This window comes from Bos grunniens, chromosome 26 (assembly GCF_055505025.1).
Source record: "Bos grunniens cultivar Pamir isolate PY7600 chromosome 26, Bosgru_T2T1.0, whole genome shotgun sequence".
NCBI classification, from domain to species: Eukaryota; Metazoa; Chordata; class Mammalia; order Artiodactyla; family Bovidae; genus Bos; species Bos grunniens.
The window spans coordinates 17,813,149-17,827,930 of record NC_141190.1 but is presented as its reverse complement, the minus strand read 5'-3'; the positions used below and the strand labels follow the sequence as shown (position 1 = coordinate 17,827,930).

Below are 14,782 nucleotides of genomic sequence, written 5' to 3'. Positions count from 1 at the left end.
ACAGTGATAATTACAGCTGAAGGTTAGTGACAAAGATATCAAATTCAACCTTTCTTAAGTGACTTGTTGCCACACTTTTAATACAAACTGACTTGAAATTAGTAATGGTTGTGCCTTTTTAGTTTTATAGAAAAAGGAAAACGGAGTGAAAAAAATTAAACTTTCCTATATAGATGCCTGTTTACATGAAAGTCATGGAGATTGTTTGTTAAGAATACCTCATAAGAATTATAGACAAGAAGGCTGAGTGTGGGTTTTAGTGTACTTCACACTAGATGCGTCATGTTGGAAACTCCGTCAGCCTCCAAGGGGCATCCTGTCCATTATCATCTTCATCATTAATTTTGCAGCAAGAAGGTAGAGATGGTAAAAGTAACCTCACGTCATTCTGCTTCCTGCTCCTGGGTTAGGGAAGGCTAAACACATTTTTGGACTTGTTTCTTGTGAGAATGTTATACTCTACATACCAGCGACATGTAGGATGTAAAATGCATTGCAGTTCTGTTCAAAAGGCCATGAAGAGTCTTTTTCATTTCCAGCTGCAGTATAGGAGCTGGGTTTCTCTAAAGAATAGAATATTTTTGTCCTTGGATTTACAACACCAGTCCATGAGAGACTGATTTGGGTTCTTATATCATATGCCTGCTTTTCTGGGAAGTAGTCCTCAGGTTCCCGAACTATGCCCAGATTATATGAAAAAGACTAATCCCTATTACATTTATAGCACTTTTTAGTTTTCAAAGCACTTTTCATGCATTATTTTGTTTGATTTTTTACACCAAATCCAGGAGGTAATGTAGTGTGGGTGTTACTCATGCCTGTTTTACAGATGAGAAAACTGAAACTCTACAAAGATAATTTTATTGGTCCTCGAGATTGTAAAGCAAATTGGTTTCAGAGATGATTTAACTTTGCAAAAAGAGTTAAGAATAATGAATTTAATTGATGATGGAGACAGGTTTCTGTACTGTTCTGGGTCCTTTGATATACACATTGCAAGGAAAGGTTTAAAACATGATAGTGTGAATTAATTGATAAAAAGTGCATTCAAAACAGATAAAATTGACTCCCACTATGGCTCCCATCTGTCCCTAAGAGATGAAGGTCAGGGAGTACCCGAAAGTCCTTGTAAAGTAGCCTTTGACTTCCAAGAAACTACCAAAGTCATGGGACAAAGCCCTTGCCCCTATCACCGTCAGGCTCGTGCGTAGAGAGTTTCAGCTGGTGTAGCTGGTCCCGGCCAGATCCAGACAGTCTCAGGTCTGGGGGTCCAAGAACCAGCACACTGGTCCTAATCTTTACTACCTCCTGTTCTGGCTTCAGGGGCTTGGTACTTACTGGTACAAACCACCGCATGTGAAGTCCTGGCAGTGTACAGATAGGTCACTTTCCAAGGGAAGTAACTTGCTCTTTGTTGTTGCTGCTGTTGTCATCTAGTGGCCTGGTCGTGTCCAACTCTGTCTCTTTTGCAATCCTGCGGACTGTAGCCCGCCAGCCTCCTCTGTCCATGGGATTTCCCAGGCAAGAATACTGGAGTGGGTTGCCATTTCCTTCTCCAGGGGATCTTCCCCACCCAGGGATTGAACCTGTGTCTCCCCACTGAGCCACTAGGTGTCCTTCCAAGTCCAAGGGATCACAGATGAAGCACTTTACAGTGTTAGCTCACCTATCCTCCAGCAGAGGCAAAGGGAGGAGCCATTACCATCTTGATTTCACAAAAGAGGAAATCGAGAATCAGAGAGGTTAGGTAACTTGTTCAAGGTCACACAGCTAGTAATTAGGAAGCCTGGCCTATGTGCATATTTTCTGCTGAATCAACAGAAACTCTGGCATTAACTGTGTGACGTTGGGCAGGCCAAGTCTTCTTTCCAGACCTTTGTTCGTCACCTGCACAGCAAGAAGGGTAGACTAGGATGTTTCCGAGTTCCTGCTCAATATTCTTGGGCTTCTGACTTGTGTTTTTATTGTAGTAATACTTGCTGTTGACGGTTCTTTTTTTCTGCCACCAGAGGGTGCTCTGCTCCCAAAGCAGGAGGCACTGGGGAAGGCTGAGTTCCAATTAATAGTTGACACCCTGATTGATAAAATTCTGATCAAAAACAAAAATTCCTGTGTAGCTTTAAGAATTTGTGGAATTCTTAACAAGGCTTTCCAACTAAGAAAATTAGCTCAAGAAACCCCTCAGAATTTTTTGCTGTTCTCACGGGGTAACTCCTCCCTTATGGACCTCCTGGGGCTTTTGTATGATGAGGACCTTGAGAGCCTCAGCACAGGGCATTTGGTGTGTTAAAGCAAGCAGCCCACCTGCACGTTTCCCAGGCATCAGCTCCTCCTTCCTGTGCTCCTCTCTCCTCTCTCCCAGTTCTTGCCACGTCCCCATCCCACTGGTAATATTTATTACATGTTTTCCCTTACACTGATTTTCTTTTTTTACTTACGTGTACTCAAAAGGGAAGCTTTCTGCCACTACCATAAATGGAAAAGCATTACTTTTGTAACACATATGAAAATAAATAGCTTTCTAGAATATAAGTCCCATACTTATAATCAGAGAGGTTTTTAAGTTCTATCCATGTCCTATGTCTAGATGAATGAGTTACCTAGTAGGCACTCAATGAATATATAATAAATAGGTCATATAGATATTAATCTACATGCTACCTAAATGATCTCAAATATCATATGTGGGCAATACTGGGGCAGTGGAAGAGACTACAAGAAAACCTGGTAGATTTGGGGAGTTGAGGCTGATGAACATGACCTGCCATGTGATCAGACCATGAGCCCTTTCTCAGGGGGAGTGGCTGCGTCCACTCCCCACCCCACCCCTGTTTCCCCAGCTCACCTTTGCCAGAAACCCCAGGTGTATATACCCGAAGCCTGGTCCAGTGTACAACTGTGTTCAACCTGAACCATCAGGAGAGGCAAAAAGTCTTCATCTGCCACTTTACATCCTCTAGAATCACTCTCATCAAAAACAAGCAAATCAAAAAACAACAGAAAACCAAAAGAGAAAATAAATCTTGGCAAGGATGTGGAGAAACTAGAAACCTTGTACACCGCTGGTAGAAAGGCAAAATGGTGCAGCCACTACAGAAAAGAGTAAGTGGTTCCTCCGTAAAGTATAGATTTACCCTGTGATCCAGCAACTCCCCTTCTAGGTTTACATTTAAAAGCAAGCAGGGTCTTAAAGAGATACTGTATAGCTTCACAGAGCACTATTCACAAGAGCCAAAAGGTGGAAAGAACCCAAATGCCCATCAACTGATGAGTGAATAAATAAAATGTGGCATATTAGATATACAATGGACTATTACTTGGCCTTCTAAAGGGATGATAGGCTTCCGTGGTAGCTCGGTCAGTAAAGAATCTGCCTTCTCTGTGCAGGATATCCAGGTTCCATCCCTGGACCAGGAAGATCCCCTGGAGAAGGAAATGGCAACCCACCCCAGTATTCTTGCCTGGAAAAATCCTATGGAGAGAGGAGCCTGGGGGGGGAGTACAGTCAATGGGGTCACATAGAGTAGGACACGGCTTAGTGACTAAACCACCACCAAAGGGATGATGGCTACACCTAGATGAACCTTGAAAACATTATGCTAAGCAAAATAAGCCAGAAACAAAACAGGTACTGCATGATTCACTTACATGAGGTACCCAGAAGAGGCAAATTCATACAGAAAGAAAGTAGAACTGAGGTTACCAGGGGCCCAGGGGAAGGGGAATTGGGGAGTTATTGTTTAATGAACACAGAGTTTCCGTTTAGGGTGGTGAGGCATTTCTGGAAACGAATGGTGACAACAGTTGCACAACTTGAAAAGCACTTGCCCGCTGGGGTTTGCTTGCTCCCTTGTCTCGGCTGGCATGGTGAGAAGGAGAGGGCTGGGTTACCCCAAGGGTCCCAGGGGCAGGAGGAGGATGAATCAGAGAAGCAGAAGCCTGCCTAGCTCAGCCAAACACCCAGCTCGTGTGCAGAGCTGTGCTGTGTTACGCAACTGAGTTTGGGGATAGTTTGCTTTGGGGGCAATACTAGCTGATACACACCCCACCCCCAGGCTCCCGCACCAGGAAGGGAAGGAGGCTCTTCGCCTGTGCCCAGGGCAGGGGATCATGCTTCTCTAGGGGGTCCCGAATCTCGCCATCCTCTCTTCTGAGGGAGCTAGAAGGAAGGGGCTGGGACCACGGGGAGGCTTCCCAGTCCTCTAGCAGGCTGGGGACACAGAAGCAGCTGGAACAGATGGCCTTTAGGGTCCTTTCCAGTCACAGAGTCGATGCCCTCCTAGAGGAGGCCGGCATTCCGAATGGGTCTGCAACCTTGCAGTTCCAAAGGCTGCCTCCCTTCCCATGGGTACCATAAGGTGAAGAGGGCAAGAGAGATCAGCTCCTTGGAAAGACTCAGAGATGGCCATTTGGGAGATTGTGCTTCCTTCTGTGTGAAAGCAGTGAGAATACATTCCACACGTGGCCTCCTGCCAGGACTCCTAGGGGCACAGCTGCTTTGAGAAGCAGGCTTTGACCTCAGCTGAGAGTCAGTCCCTCTCCTCCAGAAACCCCCCTTACAATCTCTGACCTTCTAATGAAACCTGTTCCTCCTCTCAAGGTAAACCTTACATCGTTATTCTTTCATTTTGTTACATTTTTGCTTAAGAATATTTAAAAATATGTGAGAGAATAAAAAAAGACTCAACCATCTTGTTTTTTCCTATTTTTATTGGAAGTATACAGTATTTCAGCTACACTGTGGGCAAAGTGGGCTTTGATGAACTTCCCTGGAAATGAGCCACCAATTCCAACACCGTTTCTATGGAAAATACATTGCGAGTTCTACACAACAGTCCTACAAATGGCTTGCCAGAGCATAACCCAGGGGGTGCCTGATCACGTTTCCAAAACTACTTATTTCTAGAAGCAATCTACATCTTGGTAAAATGTAAAGAATCCCAAACTTGACTAAGGCATCTTTCATTATAATATGAAGCATAATTTGTCTAACCTGAAAAAAAGAACAGAAAAGAAAAAAGTTGACAGCTTTCTCCTAAGCATTTCTTTCCCATGGTTCAATGTAGTCCAATCCCAGATGTGCAAAGATTTCTTCTTCACTTTCCGCTTTGAGAAATACCCTCTGAAAGCATAAGAAGACATATGTGCACTATGATATTTTTGCTAAGTATCTCCGAGCTGACATAGTAAAAACGTTACTTGTAAAATTGTCTTGTCAGAATGAATTACTGCCAAAACACAGTTCCCTGATTCTGAGGATAAAAATTCATTTTACCTGACTTCTGTAATTTTTATATTTTCACCCTCCAAAAACTTAATGAATTAAGGTAAAATTATGACAGCCTTATATATTCAACTAGAAGCATTTGATACTTTTCCTATTGGTCTGTAGTGTTCATTAGAACTACCTGAAGGAGCCTGTTAAAAGAATGTTGAAAACGGAGCTGTAACCCAGCCCAACGAAATCAGAAGATCCAGAGAGTTCTTGTTATTCATCTGTTTAAGGGGTCTGGGAAATTCTCACGTGCAGCCAGAATTACATGTAAGGAGGAAGGGCGATCATGGGATGCTTGGAGATGCCGGATTCTCCTCCTGGCCTTCCACCCTGCCCCACTCCCACCAGGCTCCCAACCCCACGGTCTGTTACATCGAGCAGCACTTCCCCTCCAGTCCTTCTTGTCTATAGCACAACGTTGGGCACATAGGAGGCACTCTCTTACTTTGAACTATTTGTTACGTGTCAGTTTGTAAGTTTCCTAGATCATGTTAGGTGAAGCTGCCTCCACTTATATGCTACATAACTGAGGCTTTCTTGCCAGCATCCACAGCCCTCTGTTAGGACAGCAGCACCTTGATTTCTCTTTGGAAAACCACACCTCCCTATTCTCAGTCTCTGAGGGTCACCTCCAAGGAGGGGCACATGACACAAGCCTGATCAATCAGAGCCATGGAAAGGGGTTCAAGGATGGCTACAAGGCCCAGGTCTGGCCTGTGAGCATTAGCTAGGGCTTGCTGGAACTATTAGGAAAGAAGTTCTTTTCTGTTGGCATAGCTAAGCTAGAAGGATAGGATTCACGGGAAAACCTGCCTGAGAGTGACACCGACACTGAGGGAAAATTGCATGAGCACCTGGATACAGCCACACCTGAAGCCCATGTTACCCCAGATGCCACAGTACATAAGCCAATTTTTTTTTTTTTTGCCACTGCCATTTTGTATTGGGTTTCTGATTTTTTGTGAGACGGGCTCTAACTAAATACACTTCATTTAGACTAAACTCCTAGAGGATAAAAACCATTACTTCTACTTATTTTGTATCTTCTTCCTACTTGGAGCTTCCTACAGTGTCCTTGATCACGTAAGTGCAGTTGAATATTTATAATAACTCTTCCTAATTCATGCAGCAATCATTTTGCTGAAGCAGCATTTGGATCATGACCACTGTAGGAACAGCACACCAAGCGAGCCTCTATGGTGTGTGAGTCCAGCTGACCGCTCATCTCCCTCTCAGGACAGCTCTGTTGCTCTCCTTCTTGCAGCTGACTCTCATTAATGACCCATGTGGTCACTCAGAATTCTACTTCCCACTGCATTTGAGGGATACTTGAGTGACACTTGTGATTTGGGGGGATCTTTGGTTTTCTTTGGAGTTACACAATGCAAACACCAAGGATATACCAAGCTCAATTCAAATTCATTGCTGGCCTGGTTCTGGAGACCCGACTAGCTCAGCATCATTGAGCTCAAAACCTCCAAGGTGCATTGTGGGCCCTGTGGGGGTTGGGTTCCTATCAGGATCTTTCCAGCTGCCCTCACCTGTGATCTGTGGGAACGAGACACCTGGGGCAAAGGAAGCTGAACCTGGAAACTAGAATCAGTTCAGGAAAAGTGCTCAGGGAGCCAGACTTGGGGATGAGGATTAAAGTGGCCCATCTCAGGGAGACAGCGCTCCCTACCTTGGTCTTGTCATATAAAGCGTGGTTATCCAGCATCATCTTCCGCTCGTGTGTGGCATAGCGCCGGATGTCTCTCTCAAACTGCTGGATAAGAAAGAGATCATTAAAATAAATCACTATCAAGTCTAGAATGTCTTCAGTATTATCTGTTTAAAGATATTTAAATCCCTATAATGAAACATCTTAGGGCTTCCCTGGTGGCTCAGTGATAAAGAATCTACCTGCCAATGCTGGAAATGTGGGTTTGATCCCTAGGTTGGAAAGATCCCCTGGAGAAGGAAATGGCAACCCACTCCAGTATTCTTGTCTGGAAAACCCCATGGAGACAGGAGCCTGGCAGGCCACAGTCCATGGTGTCGTAAAAGAGCGTGGGGTTGTAAAAGAGTCAGACACAACTTAACTAAACAACAACAACAATGAAATATCTATCTCCACTAAACACTCTCCAAGTGAATTTCCGCCCCACCCGGGCAACATTCCACCATGACAAAGCTCCATGCTCACACGTAAGCATTGGATTGTAAGCTCCATGAAAACAGGAACCTGATTTGTTCTGTTCACAACCATATTCCTTCCTAATGATGCCTGGCACACAGATGGTGTACAGTAAATGTTGCTCAGTGAATAAACAGGTATTGTGAGGATTGTGTCCAGAATAATTCCTGATCCAGAGTAAATGCTACATAAATAATAGTTTGGTGTTGTTTCCTATTTGGAATACAACTACTGTAAAAGAGGATGAGGAGTCAGGAGACCAGGTTCCAGCCTGGATTTTGTCCCTGTCTGGCTCTGTATCTTTCGGCAAGTCACCCAACCTCTCTGAATCTTGGTTGGTCAAATAGGAGGGTGGAGGAAGTGTGTGAGTAAGGTCCTCTGGCTGTAACATCCTCTCATGTGAACTTCTATAAAACTGATGGTCTGGGCCAGCTGCTTCAGAGTAGCATCTCCTATGATCAGCATGGGCTCTGAGGCTCCAGGGAGAAAAACTTGAAGCCTTAGATGGATGACAGGAAAACCTTGGGAAAAAAGCGACAATGAATGGAGTTGTTGAGATTAATTTTCCTGAGAGAAGCATAGATCTAGAAATGTCCTTTACATGTAGGATTAGGGAGCAAACTTGGAATCATTGAACATGAACTTGGGCAAACTTTGGGAGATGGTGAGGGACATGGAGGATGGCATGCTACAATCCATTGGGTCGCAAAGAATCAGACACAACTGGGCAACTGAACAACAACACCATGGAATAATTGCACTAAAGTGAAAGAGGAGAGTGAAAAATTTGGCTTAAAACTCAACGTGCAGAAAACTAAGATCATGGCATCTGGTCCCTTTCACTTCATGGCAAATAGATGGGGAAATAGTGGAAACAGTGACAGACTTCATTTTTTGGACTCCAAAATCACTGCAGATGGTGACTGTAGCCATGAAATTAAAAGATGCTTACTCCTTGGAAGCAAAGTTATTACCAACCTAGACAGCATATTAAAAAGCAGAGACATTACTTTGCCAACAAAGGTCCATCTAGTCAAGGCTATGATTTTTCCAGTGGTCATGTATGGATGTGAGAGTTGGACTATAAAGAGAGCTGAGCACCCAAGAATTGATGCTTTTAAACTGTGGCGTTGGAGAAGAATCTTGAGAGTCCCTTGGACAGCAAGGAGATCCAACCAGTCCATCCCAAAGGAAATCAGTCCTGAATGTTCATTGGAAGGACTGATGATGAAGCTGAAGCTCCAATACTTTGTTTACCTGATGCGAAGAACTGACTCATTTGAAAAGACCATGATGCTGGGAAAGACTGAGGGTAGGAGGAGAAGGGGACGTCAGAGGATGAGATGGTTTGATGGCATCACCGACTCGATGGACATGGATTTGAGTTAATTCCAGGAGTTGGTGATAGACAGGGAGGCCTGGCGTGCTGCAGTCATCGGGGTCTCAAAGAGTCAGACAGACCGAGTGACTGAACTGAACTGAACTGAAGTGGTGAGTATGGGAAAGCTGGCGAAGACTGGGACCTGCCCTTCCTGACTTGGATGTGTGAAGACAGACTCTCCAACCCAAAGTCCTTTATAAGGCAGTGGGGTTGGGGGTGGAGCTAAGGCTGTGGAAGAGTCAGGGTGAAGCAGATTCTGGGTGTAGTAGCTGCTGGTCTGTGAAAGTATGGGGGTGCTGCTTAGCACATGGCCTCCACAGCCCAGGGCTTCAAGTTCCCCCCAGCACTTAGGGCAATGGCTGCTCACACTGGGCATGGGGAGGCTGGAGAGGATTGGGTAACTGGAGCAGTGAAAGGCTGCCCCGGGATCCTCAGTTCTGTGTGCTGAGAGACCTATTCCTGGACTCCTCTGCCAAACCCCCTGAAGCATTTTTGTTTGGATTGTTAGGAATTATCATGGTATCTTCAATTTGGAGAGTAATAATATTGATTAAATCAACACTTATTGAGCACCTACTGTGTACCAGGTGTGTTCTGGGTGCTTGGAATATAACAGTGAAGAAAACAATGATGTCTGCCCTGGTGGGGCTTGGATTCAAGCAGGGGACACAGATAAGACACAGTAACAGCATAAGTAAAGTACATGATGGACATGAGTTTGAGCAAGCTCTGGGAGTTGGTGATGGAAAGGGAAGCCTGGTATGCTGCAGTTCATGGAGTCATAGAGTCGGCCATGACTGAGTGACTGAACTGACCAAAAGTACATGATGTGTTAACAGGTAATGCTGGGTACAGGACAGGCCTCATGAAGGAGACAGGATCTGAGGAGAGACTTGCCCAAGGTGAAGGAGTTAGCCAGGTGGACTCAGGAAGGACACTCCATGCAGAGGGAACAGCTAGAACATAGGCCTTAGGGAGGGGTGAGCCTGGCCCGGGTAGGGAGAGCAGTGGGAGGAGTCCAGAGAGATGAGTGGGTGAGAAGAGCACGCAGGGCCTTGTGACCACCGGAAGGCTTTTACAGTGAGTTGAATGGGGAACCCCTGCCAGGTTTTGAGCAGGGGAGTGATGGTCTGACTTATGATGACAGGATCACTCAGGGGGCAAGCGACCAGTTCAAATGGCCACAGTTATAATCCAGGTGATGATATCCTAGTTAATGTTTACAGAGTGCTTACCCTGTGCTGGGCGCAGCGCTGATTTCTTGCTTTATATTCATTTCTGATTTGCTCTATTATCACTAGTACTTAACAACTTCTAAAAGAGTCGAACATTATCTCTAAAAGAACAGTACTACATATACAATTAGCCTCAGAATTGTGTTAAGATAAAGGCACTGTCTCATTCAGTTCTCATGACAATCCCATGAGGTTGGTACTGTTATTAGCTCCATTTTTCAAATGAAGAAAGGAAGCCCAGAGAGCCTCAGCAATTTACCCAAGGCCACACAGCCAAAGATAGAGCTAGGATTCAGACTCCTGAATCCCAGACTCTTTACCCTGGATGTTTCTGCCTTCTGCTTTACAAGCTCTTTGGTTTCTCTCAACAACCTGTGAAATAGGAAGGGTAAGGAAGTTGTCTTTTGTTTCACATAAAGAAGGGCAGTGCCACTAAGCCTGGCTGTATCATTCTCCGGTCACAACAGACTTCAGAGATTCGCCTACTGCTGCTGCATGCAGCTGTGCAAGTTGTGCCACAAAACTCGAGAGGGCGCGATTCACACGTGTAGCCTTTGTAAATATGCAGGTTTCTTCTGACAATTTTCTGGGAAATGGCAATTAGGTGTTTTAAGGAGGAGTTGCTTTTTAAAGTTGGTGAAAGGGAGCCATCTGGGCTAGTAAAGAGGCTGGGTTAGCCTGGGCACCTGGGCACCATCGTTCATGTGTTTCCAAAGCAGAGTGTGCCTCCTCTCAGCATCTGATGCAAACACGGACAATACTCTTGAAGGAACCTCAGCCAATAAAGCCATGCTGGCAAACAGTTCGAGTTTGAAGAAATAAGATTCAGAGGAAAACAGAAGCTTCTTTTTAAAAAAAAACAAGCAACAAACTAATGAACTCTGGACCCAGTCCAGAAATTGTACCATACTTGGATGGCTCTAGAAAAATCTCAGCTTAATGTATCCCTCCGGATATATTCAGCTCTGGAAATCTTTAGTGCACAAAGGTATGAAGGAAGCTTTGTCAGCTTAGTAGACGAGACAACCTGGTAAATTAATGAACCCAAACTGGGGTGAGATTAACAGATTAATTGGCTTGAGGACATTTCCCAGGCTCTGAAATCTTTGGGTAAAAAGGCGAAATTAAATTTCCCAAGCTGCATATATGATGTATGTATTGTTTCATCAGGTTTCCTACTTTTTATGAATGAAAGATGCCAGCCAACATTTTTGATTAGGGTAAGAAGTTCTAGTGCCGAGATTGTGCGCTGAAATAATTCCAGCCCAAGGCAAACACACTTGACATTTAATTCAAGGTTGCTGCTGCTGCTGCTGCTAAGTCGCTTCAGTCGTGTCTGACTCTGTGCGACCCCTTAGACGGCAGCCCACCAGGCTCTGCCGTCCCTGGGATTCTCCAGGCAAGAACACTGGAGTGGGTTGCCATTGCCTTCTCCATTGTGTGAAAGTGAAAAGTGAAAGTGAAGTCGCTTAGTCGTGTCCGACTCCTAGCGACCCCATGGACTGCAGCCTACCAGGCTCCTCCATCCATGGGATTTTCTAGGCAAGAGTACTGGAGTGGCTTGCCATTGCCTTCTCCGAATTCAAGGTTAAGGACAATGAATTTCTAAGTCGTTTATCCTACAAAATCCTCTAATGGCGTTGTGCCACTCAAAGCAACAGCTAGCTACATGGGAAAACAGAGTGGGGTGTTGGTAGGAGGGTAGAGTACAAGCTAATGGCACAGAACACGGGTACCATGTCTGTGAATATCACACGATGGGAGCTGGGGACTGCCGCTTGGCCAGCACTGGTCCCAAGGGGCTTTGCCAGCTTCATCTCACTGGATCCCTGCAACCCAGGAGGGTAGCGCTGTCTTTGCCCTAACTTTCCAGATGGAAAACTGAGTCTTAAAGGCTATGGGGAACTTGACGAAGATCACCTAGCTGGTCAGAGGCAGAGCAAGGGCTTGTGACCAGGTCTGGCATGAGCCAAACCTGTGCCCTTAGCCACCAGGCTGCTTTCTCTGCTTCAGTGGTTCTCATACCTGCAGGGTTCTTTCAAACACAAATTGCTAGGTTCCACCCCCAGAGTTCCTGATTCAGTAGGTCTGGGATGGGGTGGAGTGTTCACATGTCTAACCTGGTAAGCAGGTAAGGCTGATGCTGCTGGTCAGGGTATTACATTTTGAAAATACCTATTCTAAAGGCATCTGTCTCAGTTGACCGTGCGCAAGTGGAATGCCCTGATTCAGAGATTTCTGGGCACTTTCTTCTCTCCTGCCCACCATCTCCTCCTTCCCTGTCCATCCTCTCGCCACCACCACCCCCGCCATTGTCTCTCCCCTGGCCCCAGGTAGACCTAGTCTACCTCTTATGAAAGCTAAGGCCATCCCAGGGATGAAGGCTGCACTTACCCGGGAGCCAGTCCAGCCTAGCAGGGCAAAGGCACGGTTTTCGTAGGGGCACATAACCAGGTCCACACGGATGGCCTTCCAGGTCTTTCCTTCCTGCTGGTTGGACTTGCTACTGTCTACTCTCTGATGGTGCAATTTTAAAATCAGAAAGCATTTTTGAAAATGATCTAAAGTATCCACCTGCCTGCTTGGCAACTTGAACTTTTCAAATGTCGACTCCACAAGGTCATAATATAAAAGTAATCCCTGAAAATAAACAAAAAGACGTCAGGAAGAGTCCCTGATGAAGAGTCCCTGATACAGAGGGTCAGAGGCTTTATATTGGGCTCTTAACAAATGCTTTTAAAGAAAGCTTTGCACATTTGAGAATATGGGTACATCTGTCCTTGCATTGTGAGCCCACTTGGTGACTCTAGCAGGGGAAGGCAAGGAGTGGGTGCATTACCCTCCTTCTACAGCAGAGGAATTTAACAATTAGAGGGGCCACGCCAAGGCCACTTCATGGCAAAGCTGCCAGAAGATCCACTCCCTGAACATCTGATCGCAGACAGTGCTCAGAAACTTGCCTCACTCCCTTAAGTACAAACCAACCTTGAACAAAAAGCCGAGACCTTATATGCAGTTGTTTTGACTTAGTGTCCCTCCATATTATCCTAGTCGACCACAGTAGGTCGACTTGGGCCCAGAGGATTGTGGCTGGAGGCTCAGCCTGCTTTGGGGCCTGATGACTCACTCTTTCTAGCAAGCACTTCGGGATTGTTACTCTGCCTCCCTTGGAGACAGGGACAAAATTAGTGGTACATCACCAAACGCTGCCTAGTCAGAAGGTCACACCCAGCGATCTGCCATCCTCCAATTTATCTGCTCCGTGGGAATTTCTCACCACACAGGGCAGATGTGGGGTAGGGAGAAGCAGAAATACGCAATTAACTGCTAAATCTGAGTTGCAATTAAAAGAACAAATAGCCTTAAAACAATCTAATCACAGCCATTAGGATGTAGGATTTGTTCTTGGGTTCTTTAGGTCTGATGTTCTCAAATATTATCATCAGGAGCATTTGAAAGGTTTGTTTCAGCACAGTTTTGGAGGCCCTGTCCCCAGAGTGATTCATGGGCGGTGGGGGTGGGGGAACTTCCCAGGTGGTGCTCTTGGTAAAGAACACACCCACCAGTGCAGGACACACAAAGAAAGCAAGTTTGATCCCTGGGTCTGGAAGATCCCCTGGAAAGGGGCATGGCAACCCACTCCAGTATTCTTGCCTGGAGAATCCCCATGGACTGAGGAGCCTGGTGGGTTACAGTTCAGGGGGTTGCAGAGTCAGAGAGACTAAAGCGACTTAGCACACATGGGGGTGGGGTGGGGTGGGGTGGAGTCGGGGTGGTGCATTTCTGGTAAATTCCCAGGTGTTGCTGATGCTTCTGATCCAGGGACCACACTTGGAGCAGGCCTGGTTCCCTTTACTATTATTATTAGACACATTTCCATTTCTTCTGCAATCCACCCCCACCCCCAAGAGACATTGTTTCAACTGGACTCAACACTTGGAGGAGGGGGTACTTTTGTGGATCTCAGAAGAGGGAGCACTCTGCCCTCAGGGCCTATCCCAGAAAAGGTGAGAGGAAGAATCTACCCCATCTGCAGGGCGGAACACTAATGTCAGGAAGAGCCTCTGGTGCAGGAGGTAACTATTGCCCTAAACAGATCTGATAACCAGCTGGGGGAAGACACAATCCTGCTTTCTAATGAAACTTACTAAGATTAGTCAGTATAGCAGCCTTTCATGGCCATTTGAATTATGTAAATTTGAAAAGGAAGCTATTAAAATATCAACCAGTCTTACTTTGAAGCCAAATTTATAAAACCACCTTTCCCCCTTAAAAAAAAAATTCACAAAGCTGGCTTCCTAAAAGTCGTAAACTGTGTGTGCACTGTGGCCACACAATAGTCACACTTTGGCTGGTCATAGACAGAAGGGCCACCCACCAGGCATGAACCTGGACCACACTCAGTCAGCCCTCCCCTTTGGGTTGAATTGCTGGCAGCCAGTGGAGCTTTCTGGATGAGGCCCTCCCGCCAGGATCCGTGTCTCCAAACTCTTTTCCTCCCACAAGAAGTCTTTCAACTGGTGGAAGACTCAAACTCATACCCGTCCTTGGCTGTTCATTAGTTCTTCAGGTGTTTTAAGACATTGGTTGTGTATATGTGTGTTGTGTGAGTATGTGCTCGAGTGTGCCTGTGAGACAGGCTGGGACCGGGACCCTTTGCTGTACAGCTTGCACCTGGACATACCTCTCCTTGAGCAACAAAATACAAAGAAACT

General features: G+C 45.7%; 1 protein-coding gene across 1 annotated transcript in view; it reads right to left on the bottom strand.

Annotated features, from left to right (window-relative positions):
• Nucleotides 1-4,689: 4,689 nt before the first annotated feature.
• DNTT (DNA nucleotidylexotransferase) overlaps nt 4,690-14,782 on the bottom strand; it is a 32,614-nt gene continuing 22,521 nt past the window's right edge. The window contains exons 9-11 of the mRNA XM_086379317.1: nt 12,462-12,707; nt 6,957-7,040; nt 4,690-5,122 (exon numbers count right to left, since the gene is read on the bottom strand). Coding sequence (XP_086235443.1) covers nt 5,036-5,122; nt 6,957-7,040; nt 12,462-12,707 — 417 coding nt within the window. The 3' untranslated portion in view covers nt 4,690-5,035. The remainder of the gene's footprint in view (nt 5,123-6,956; nt 7,041-12,461; nt 12,708-14,782) is intronic.